This window comes from Crinia signifera, chromosome 3, assembly GCF_055691185.1.
Source record: "Crinia signifera chromosome 3, ASM5569118v1, whole genome shotgun sequence".
NCBI classification, from domain to species: Eukaryota; Metazoa; Chordata; class Amphibia; order Anura; family Myobatrachidae; genus Crinia; species Crinia signifera.
The window spans coordinates 177,512,119-177,523,128 of NC_139219.1; the positions used below are offsets into that span (position 1 = coordinate 177,512,119).

Below are 11,010 nucleotides of genomic sequence, written 5' to 3' on the forward strand. Positions count from 1 at the left end.
AGAAATTAACAGATTTTCACCCTAAATGCTGTCTTCTTGTCAATCAAACTGCGGCCACATTGCATTTAAGATCTCTACTCATTTTCTGTCTCTCTTTCCCCTCATGCATACATGATGCATATGCGGAGCAGGATTAAGGCTCCAGAGGGCCCGGGGCACTTAAGACTGGGGGGCCCTAAGGTTTAAAATTAAAGTCATAATAAAAATAAATATATATTAATAAATACATATTATACACAAACACACATTTGCACCTCTCCGTCCCCCATCACCCCTACATCTGTCCATCCCCTCATCACCTCTACCGCTGCACCTCTCCATCCCCTGTCCATCACTTCTACACCTCTCACCTGTAACTGCTGCACCTCTAACTCCCCACCCCTGCACCTCTCCATCTCCCCATCAACTTTCCATCCCTCTATCACCGATGCACCTCTCCGCTCCTCATCACCGATGCACCTTTCCATGCACCCATCACTGCTGCACCACTCTGTTTTTAACCCTTCACCTCTACGTTCCCCCATCATGCTCTCCGACACTCCTACACCTCTCCATCCCCTCATCACCACTGCACTTCTCCCTATCCCCATCATTAGTAAACCTCTCCAGTCCCCCATCACCACTGCACCTCTCTGCCCCATCACTGATGCACCTTTCCATCCCCCCATCACTGCTGCACCTTTCTGTTCTTACTCTAGCACCTCTCCATCCCCCTACCCCTCTCCGTCACTCCTACACATCTCCATCCACTCAACACCATTGCACCTCTCCCTAACCCCATCACCAGTACACCTCTCCATTCCCCTGTCACTGCTGCACCTCTATGTCCCCCAGTCACCCCTGCACCTCTTGGTCCCCCCATCACCCCTACAACTTTCCATCCACTCATCACCATTGTACCTCTCCCTAACCCATCGCCAGTACACCTTTCCATTCCCCTGTCACTGCTGCACCTCTCTGTCTCCCAGTCACCTCTGCATCTCTCTGTGCCCCCGTCATTTACTCCATCCCCTACACCTCTCCGTCCCCTCATCACTGCTACACCTCAAGTTTCCCTGTCACTGCTGCATCTCTCTGTCCCCAACCCTGCATCTCTCCACCCTCCCTCCATCCTCTTTGTCCCCCCCTACATCTCTCCATCTCCTGATCATGGCTGCATCTCTCCATTCCCCCCATACCCCTACACCTCTGTATGGCACATAATATTTAAATATAAATCATTAAAAAATCCCCAAACCTTGCTGGGTGTGTGCGTGAGTGGAAGGGCAATGGGATGGCAGGGCCATGGCTGGGCGGGCAGCAGGTAATGGCCTTGGGGGGCAGTAGGATGGTGGCAGGGCCACAGACAGGCAAGTGGCAGGTGATGACCGGGTGGGCATCTGGGTCCTGTCCCGTTCTTTGCAGACTGCACGCCAGCCACTCTTGGCACAGGCTGCAGCTTAAAAATTGTTAAAGAAGTCAGCCATCACAGCCTGTGCAGCCGTCAGTGGGGGGGGAGTTGTACCGCAGATCGGATTGCTAACAGAGATCTGATCCACTGCTGTTGTTCTCTAGGGGCCCCTTTAGAAAGGGGGGCCTAGGCTACTGACCCCCAGATCCCCCCTCTTAATCCAGCCCTGTGCGTATGGTATGCATGTGCAGTTTTTCCATAATCATTTGATTTGTGATCTAATTATTGATCCATGCTCAATTAGGCCCTTAGCCTAAAAGGGATACATATGATATCCATGGGGTCAGGATGCTGGCAATTAAAACACTGACTCCAAATCCCTATACAGAAAATCCCAATGTGGGGTCCTTAATACCTTAACCCTGTCTCCCTACCTCCCCTTGTAGCAGCCATACCCTCCACCGATGCAGCCTACCTAACCCTCCCTGTAAGTACCTAACCCCCATACCCCATGCCTAAACCTAACCCTAACCCCCAACAACCTAACACTTACCCCCCCCATTAGTGCCTTAATCTAACCCCCCCCCCACCCCCCCCCCCACCCCCCCCACCCCCATTCCCTGTCGGAACGAAACCTAACCAGCATATTTGGAGATAGAGCCATATTCATCTCGCCCTTTACCAGGATTAAGTGAGCCAGAGCTGTCAGACTTAGGGCCTTATTTTGGTTCATTCTTTCTGACAAAATCCTTCTTAGATGGGCAAAACCATGTGCACTGCAGGTGGGGCAGGTGTTACTTGTGCAGAGAGAATTAGATTTGGGTGGGGTTTTACTTCAAAGTGAGATCTATATTTTACAGTGTAAAAATAAAGCAGTCAGTATTTTCCTTGCACAGAAACAAAATTACTCACCCAAATCTAATTCTCTCTGCACATGTTACATCTGCCCCCCTGCAGTGCACATGGTTTTGTCCATCTAAGAAGGATTTTGTCAGAAAGAATGAACCAAAATAAGGCCCTATATCCCCTGCTAATCTCCTACTGTATTGTTCTATGCATTGTATTGCAACTGAGAACAATAGGACTTGGCTCTCCATGGCTCTCCAGAGAAGGCTAGTTGAAGAAAGGCTCCATCCGTACATTCGGGATACAGGCCGTTGATATTCCGGTGTTGTCATCCTGATCTCTTTAGAAGTTACAGCACCGGTGTCCTGACAGCATGTGGGATGCCAGCATCATTACAATGAATGGCAACATCCTGACTGCAGGTATATTTTGCTATGTTATCATGTTGCTGGGGCCTTTTCTCTTTAACATATTTATTAATGATATTGATGATGGACTACTAAGCAAAGTATCCATCTTCCCGGATTATACTAAATTGGGTAGGGGGATTGAAACCGATAAGGATGTCTCCTTGTTACAGAGGGACTTTAACAAACTGGAGGAGTGGTTAGCTAAATGGAAAAAGTGATTCAATGTACTGTAGATAAATGTAGGGTCATGCATCTTGGGAGAAATAGCAAGCATGCAATCTACAACTAAATGGGGAAGACTTAGAAGAAATGCAATCAGAAAAGGACCTAGGAGTACAAATTGATAATAAGCTTGGTTGCAGTGCTCACTGTCAGAGAGCAGCAACCAAGGCAAATAATATACTAGCCTGTATTAAAAAAAGGCATGGAAGCAAGGGATATCACTGTAATTATAGTACGCTATAGAGCACTGGTAAGCCCATTAATACAAAAAGGAGGTTGTAGAACTAAAAAAGGTTCAGTGAAGGTCAACCAAGTTAATTAAGATAATGGAGTCCTTGAGCTATGAAGAAAGATTGGCCATATTAAGAGTGTTTACACCTGAAAAAAGACATTTAAATGAAGACATGCTTAACATGTATAACTACTGTATATCATGTATAACTACTGTATATCAGGAGGCAATATAAGAAACTGTCAGGCATCCCCTTTGACTGGAGGAGAGATTTCATACCCTCCAAAGGAAGGTCAGAGCTCTCAGCCAGAGGAGGTGGTATTGGCAGACACAATAAGTACATTTAAGAAAGGGATGGATAACAAAATCTAGCATTACAACTATCTTTTTATGGTTTGTAGGGAGAGCTGCGTCCAACACAATGACAATATAATCACAATTCGGGGATATCACATCTAGACATAACTTTTTACTTAGTTATTAAAAATAGGTTGAACTTGATGGACATAAAAGAGAAAAGAAAACTGCGCTGTTTGAAGAACGATTACTGCAATCAATTATTAGAAATGGTATAAATTTATTCACATGAATCTTTTACATATAGGATATAATTGATAAAAATAGCAATAAATTTAAATTACATAAAGTGTACACTTAATAACCGGTTGGGGGATTGAATCTGTGCATAATGGCAATTAACTGCTCCACTTGTGTGGTGGGCCCTTGTTTCTCTGAAAGAGTGTCCCCGCTTTTTCTACCTGTTTGTGGATAAGGTTGGCTTACTCCTCGGACAGTGTTCGTGGGAAATGGAGGGAATGCAGTCAAAAAAGTCACTCACATATCTGGGATAATGTCCACTTATCCGGATAGAGCTTTTGTGTGGTCCCCGTGAGTCGGTGATTTGCTGCTCGATCTCCTTTATGGATCCCGAATGATGTTTCTTGGTCCGATAGTTTTGGAGTCCCGGGTACAATGGAGTTTACCCGATTTGTAATCCACAATGTAAAGGTAGAGTGGGGCCATATTCAATATAGCTGGGCAAATTTATCAGCATTAAAGAGATAAGAAAACTGCGCTGTTTGAGGAACGATTACTGCAATCAATTATTAGAAATGGTATAAATTTATTCACATGAATCTTTTACATATAGGATATAATTGAAAAAGCTGGGAGCCCCCCAGCGAAACGCGTTAGTTACAGTGCCCCCACTCTACCTTTACATTGTGGATTACAAATCGGGTAAACTCCATTGTACCCGGGACTCCAAGCCGTTAATTGCCATTATGCACAGATTCAATCCCCCAACCGGTTATTAAGTGTACACTTTATGTAATTTTAATTTATTGCTATTTTTATCAATTATATCCTATATGTAAAAGATTCATGTGAATAAATTTATACCATTTCTAATAATTGATTGCAGTAATCGTTCCTCAAACAGCGCAGTTTTCTTTTCTCTTTTTTGCTTTTTACATTGGGACTGACGATCCCTAAACATAACTACTGCTTGATTTGTAGGGGGAGGACATACACAGCGCCTGAATATTGCCGAGAGGCAATATATTGTTGTTTCCTGAACTTGATGGACGAAAGACTTTATTCAGCATTACTTACTATGTTACTAGAATTGTCATTTTAGCATTGGTAATCCTAATCCAGTGTATAATAAGTATTACCGAACATGTAAAAATAAAAAATGTAAAGATGTGAGCAATGCCTGTAGTACCTGAGGGTTGCATGTAAAGCAGCTGTTAGCCTTCCACAGCTTTCTAGTATGCCCACACGCCAGGATTTAGGAGGCTGTAAAAGGTTTCATGTAGGAGTGTCTAATATGTGGTGAACTGTGGGGTGGTCTGATGATTTCCATGGCAACCCAAGAGAAACTATATATAGCACTGAGGCATGAACAGTGACAGTTGGTCTGATGCAAAGCTCTGAGGAGAGCAGGAGACCTGCATTACTTCAGGGTGAAGACCCTGGGCCAGATGCACCAAGCTTTAACAAGTTATAAAATTGAGAGTGATAAACAACCATCTAATCAGCTCATTACTGTCATTTTTCAAACCCAGTCTGTAACAGTCTGTGACATGGCAGTTAAAAGCTAATTGGCTGATTTACACTTTTTGAAGCTTGGTGCATCTGGCCCCCTGTATGGAGCATGTTAGAGGGGCTGTGGGTGCTGGGGAAGGAACGGCCACTCATGACATTAAGAAGAGGTACAGACCGAGGCCCTTATTCTGATCGGTGCGTACTTTTCCGAATTCTTACGGTGCGGTTCGCACGCCACGCTGTGCGGTGGCGTACGGCCAACGTCCGTAGAAACGCCCACGTGTCCTCCGCATTCGGACGGACTCACTCTTTAAGAACAGGGCGTGTGTACGGACGACATACAAACCGTGCGTGTGCGGTGGAAACGTACAGATTCTTGCACGGTCTTCCCGCACAAGCACGGTCTTACCGCATCAGAACGTACGGGAAGCTGTCCGTACGCACCGTTTCGGAGTATTTACGCTCAATCCCACACTTTTTTACTGAGTACACACAGCGATCACATGACCCACTTAGGCAATTAGGCAACCTGATGAAAAAGGGATTGTTATCAATTGCAATCAATTAAATGCTCATCTATACTGACCCACATTCCTACTACATTCATTACACACATTAACCCTTACAGCATGTGACCCTAACATACATCTATATACACTATTTACATTTTGCTTATTTTAAAGATTTTAAACAAGTTACACATATACTTTTGCATGTTAGAAAAAAACACTGACAACTTTGAACTTTAAATAACTATTTATTAATAGAAAGAACCAATGTAGTAACAAATAAATTCCCAAAAAATTAATTTGGCCCATCTATGAGCCGGTCCATTTCGGCCAGAATGTGCCGCATGTGGCCTCTAATTCGTAGGAGGGCCCCACGGAGACCCTCCTCTGCTTGGGCAGGCTCATCTGTGGACGAAATAAAAATTGAAAAATTAATAATGATATTCATGCATACATTTAACATAGTCATACCTACATTTTAAACATGCACCGTGACAGGTGTGTGTGTATATGTATATATATATCTATATATATATCTATATATATAGATATATAGATATATATATAGAGACACATATATGACACATACACCTATACATACATGCATACATACTACATGGAAAGCCTGATTTTTGCCCTATACCCTTTACTCTGTAGAACACCTCACAGTCAAAGTTCAGTGTCTGTTATATGATGGAGCCTGGCTGGGGAGTTACACAACTCTCAGGAATGCACAGTACATTGGTGCAATCAAGCATGGCTTGCCTGCTGATGGTCTGCTCCAGAAATCATTGTCATAATGCCAGTTAGGGGAAGCTGCAGCACTAACCCACTCCCATGCTCAAAAGCATTACTAAGACCAAATCAACACACAATTATGGTGCAAAACATACATGCAGACCGCAGGGGGTGGTTAGCTAGAGGAGTGCCCAGGGGCACTGACCACTTGTTACTCCAGTCTAAGCCACGCCTGTCCATACTCCATTTATGCCATACTGAATCTAGTTTACAAAGATCAATCACCAGTAAACTCTACTCACCTATATGAGGCTTTCTTCCAGGATACAGATTAACTAGACAGGTTCAGTGGCACTTAAAATCGACATGAAAGCCATCCGCACAACCTGTGTCATTAATATGTGTCCAGGATGAAAGGGATGGTTTGCCCACCCTATCTAACCCCTAAGTGTGTCTGTTGCTACCCAGTTTGTTTTAGCACTTTATAGTATTTTTAAAAACAATTGAATCACCAGTGCTACAAAGCAAATAGAAGATGACAAAAGGAATAATGAATCTTTATGTATACATACCAATTTCTGGTGCCTGCACCACCTCACAGGCCTCCTCTTCTCCTGTGGACTCCACATGTGGCACCTCCTCCTCTTCTGCCACCTCGTCCTCCACTGCCACCACCTCCGCTGCCCAGACCTCCTCCTCCACTTCCTCCCTTTCCTCTTCCTCCACTTCCTCCGCCACCCCTTCTTCTATGGCAACCTCCTCCGCCATTACTGCCTCCGCATCCTCCTGGGCCTGGGAGGCCTCGGAGTCTTCTCGGGCCTGTCTTGCTTGTTCCCGTGCTGTGTTTGGGAAAAGACAAAAAAGTGCCAATTAGTGGTAATTTGTATTAAGCCTTATCAACCTATAAATGCAAAGGTTATAATTACTGATAATTGTACAGCCAAACACCTCCTTAGTGGCCTTTACAAAACACAGCCTGTAACATGGCAGGTATGCTGTGACATTTGGGCCATTGTAAGCATCACAAACATTAATCCTACACAATGACATATTTTATGACCATTACAGGGTGTCAAACAGGAAGTAGCACACATATAGTGTATGCCATGTTTCACTCATGATCAGGCTGGTGACCTTATTGCCTTAAATAAGGTCATGTAAGCAATCATGTACAAATGGCCATTTAATGTATAAACACTCACATCTCGCTATGCTGGCCCTGATTTGCTGGAGCAAATCTGGCTGGCGAAGTCTCAAGTCGGACCACCGCTGCTCCAGCTGTGCGATGGTCCACCGCACCTGCGTACGTGCGAATATGCGGCGGCGGGCCACCGCATAAGCATTCCGCTTCTGGCGGTTCGTTATAAATGGGCCCGCCCACCCCAGCCTGGTCTCCATAACGGAGACCAGTGTCCTCAGCTCCGCTGGCGAGAAAGGTGCTGCTCTGCCATAGGCCGCCATCTTAGCAATGGCACAAATCAAACAATCATGTGCTGTCATTGGTTGATCAGAGTGATATTTGGTATTAACTTTATTGTTCATTTTTACACTAACAGCGTGTATGCGCCCAAACAGACGGCTAACCCATTGCATCGCACACCCATCCTAAACAGACAGTGTAAAATAAGATGGAAACACATTATATATAATCTATAACATTCACCAAACATGGGTATAAGCAACAGGTGAAATAGTCTGCATCACTAGACACTTACACCTAACTCAACAAGGTACTAAACAGCTATTTTATAATGAAAGCTATGCAGCAGAAACATAGCAAATAGTGGCAGACCTTTTCCCAAAATTAGGCCATGCTGCCATGTGTACAGTTACCTTCTACTGGCCCATACTACAGAGGTGGAATGAAAAGTAGCTAGCATCCAGCCTGAATTTGGAGTGCTTTCACATGTGATTTGGATGCTAGCACTGATTACTTGTGTCTAAGTGGTGGACTGGATTTACATATGGAATGGGTAGTGTCAGTTGTACTACATACCAAACAAGTGCACAGTACAGATGTACATTCAAATATACATTTCATGTGTGACCTCAGTTTTATTTGGTCATTGGTGTTCAAATCTGCATTTAGCTACTAAATCAGACTTACTCAGTTTGCCAGGTTTTTGAGAAATATTTATCCACACCAAGGGGCGTGCCGTATGCGCCACGCGGTTGACGCTGCCATACGGAACGCGGCCGTACGGAACGCAGGTTGCAGCTGATTAACGCCAATTACAGAAATAGTATTTAAAGTTGTCCTAGAAAGGCAAACAGTTGTTGCAAACATGGCTGGCTCAGAGTCAGAGGAAGAACAGGTGGTGCAGAACCTCTTGGCCCGCATGGAGTCCAACACCACCTATGTCCCCCTCAACCCAGAGCAGCCAGATGGGCCATCAACATCAGGCCAATCGGCAGCTGGCCCATCCTCAGCATCAGCAGAATCATTGGGAACACAGCAGGTGGCTTCCCAACAGAGTAGCCTGGCCAGCACTTCAAGTACAGCAACCGGTGGCCGTGGCTGTGGCAGTGCCAGTGGCAGTGGCGGTGCCAGTGGTCGTGGCCATGGTCGCAATCGGGCAACAGAGAAACCAACCACCAGAAACATGGCATATGAACCGCAGGAGCTTGCCATCCTGGTGACCCGGGCACGGGATTTGATCGAGTGCCCACCGGTAAAGTTGACACACACAAGGAGATGGAAGATCTGGGAGGAGATAACGGCGGAGATTAATGCGGTGGCTCCACAAGTTCGTGAGGCGGAGCACGTTAAGAAGAGGCAAGTACATGTGTGTTACATTTGAGCAGTACAAGTCCAGTAATGTTTACATTCAATATTAGATGGAGTTGGTCAATGGGTGGTCACGTTGTTTGGAGGCACAGACATGTTTGCCATGACATTGAATTGATAGTTATTGTAGGGTGACTGTGGTTGTATCTTCTAAGGGTTGTTTTTCATAATGAATATAATGTAAGTTTGGTGTCAGTAGGCACATGTTGTATTATGTTTCAGATTGCAATGGGTGCTACAGCAAACATGAGGAGTGACATGTATTAATATGTACACTTTGATTGCAGGTGGCACGACTTCAAAGGCAACCTCAAGAAGAAATTGACCCAGCGGTGGGAGCACAGCCACACCTCTGGGGCTGGCCCCATGCCTTCAAAGCTGCAGCTCACCCCCCTGGAAGAGATGGCCGAGTGCTGCATTGCAGTGGAGGAGGTCCGGGGCGTGAGCACCATAGACAGCGAGTCCCCAGCGGAAGTGATGGCTTCTACGCTTGAAGGTAATTATTTGCCAGGCCATAAGTAGATGGTTTGAATTTTGCATGGAATGTGTGGTAATTGGTATTTTCTCTTTCAACAGCATCCCCACCGCTTGGTCAACAATCTCTTGAGGAGGTTGTGGAGTCCGTGCCACCTGGCCCCAGTAGCAGGCCCGTGCAGCAGCAGGCGGCAATGTCCGCGGCTGAATTGTCCACGTGGGGGCATGTGCTTGAAAATATTGTGCAGCAGGGAGAGTCGGCATCAGAGCGGGTGCGTAGGGCCGAGGAGGTGCTGCAGGGTTTGACCACCAGCCAGCAGAGTATTGCTGCAAGCATGCAGGCTATTGCTGCTAGCCTGCAGGTGCTGGCTGATCAAGCCCTGCGGCAAAATGAACTCCTCCTCCGCTATAATGAACTTATGGTGGAGCTAGTTACCAGCAATAGGGTCCTAATGTCACCCGTTTCTGGTGCAGTCCCAACATCATCACTCCCTGCTGCCAGAGGGGGAAGAACATCCCCCCCCTCCCCAGCATGTGCTCCACGTGACCCACCATCTGAGCGTGGCCGTGGGCGAGGCCGAAGAGCTGCTGCACGTGGCAAGGAGCCTGCCAGGGGCAAACGTGCCCGCAAATGAACTTGTGTCCCCATTAATCTCCACCGTTATGTCTTCGCAAATCTTCCATTGAGCTGTGTGTTTCAGCATCCTGTGTCAAATCCCGTGCCGAGGGTCACCACATTTGCCCGCGGTTCAAATGTCATGTTTGGTTCCCCTGTTGCCCTGTTTGGCCTAGCATTACTGTGTGCTGTACTTGAAGTGTTGGTGCTCTACTTTTGTTGTGAAGCCACCTGATGTGTTCCTAATGATTCTGCTGTGGCTATTTATTATATATTATTTACTTTTAGTCCTGTTATGGTACCATTTATTTTGTGATGGTTTTGAAAATATTTTCTACGTTGATTTAATAAATGTTATTTTTGCCCCCCAAATGTCTGGATTAATTGATACATGCAGAAGTGACATGTGTATTAGTATTATTAATATTAAGTTGTGTTCATTATTTGTAGTGTAAAAGTGTGTGAAAACTGCAGCATATATGTGTGTGTTTAGTAATGGTCCATTTAAGGTGCATTGGTTTCAATTGAAGCAGTGAGAAGCGTGTATTTTACAAGAAATGAGTAAATTAGGTGATTGTATTGTGTTCAGCTGACATTGGTTGAGGTGCGTCCGTCCTGATTAGGCGTTCCGATTGCCTAGCGCATGACCGAGTGGTGTCCGCTAAGCAATACTAGCCTTTTGGACACCGCACATTTCTTCCCTTTTTGTTTGCGTGCATTCGGCGTGCTATCCGAA

At 45.4% G+C, this 11,010-nt stretch overlaps 1 protein-coding gene across 1 annotated transcript; it reads right to left on the reverse strand.

Annotated features, from left to right (window-relative positions):
* Window positions 1-5,938: 5,938 nt before the first annotated feature.
* Window positions 5,939-7,205, reverse strand: LOC146062617 (uncharacterized). The gene is made up of 2 exons (XM_083174704.1): window positions 6,969-7,205; window positions 5,939-6,063 (listed from the first exon to the last, which is right to left on the reverse strand). Exons 1-2 carry the CDS (start codon window positions 7,162-7,164, stop codon window positions 5,954-5,956), a joined length of 306 nt encoding a protein of 101 aa, XP_083030830.1. The 5' UTR covers window positions 7,165-7,205; the 3' UTR covers window positions 5,939-5,953.
* Between the last annotated feature and the right edge of the window lie 3,805 nt (window positions 7,206-11,010).

Coding starts and splice junctions, on each gene's coding strand:
- LOC146062617 (XM_083174704.1), bottom strand. CDS start 7,164: ATGGCGGAGGAGGTTGCCATAGAAGAAGGGGTGGCGGAGGAAGTGGAG. Junction 6,064..6,968: donor GGTGCAGGCACCAGAAATTG/GTATGTATACAT, acceptor TTTCGTCCACAG/ATGAGCCTGCCCAAGCAGAG.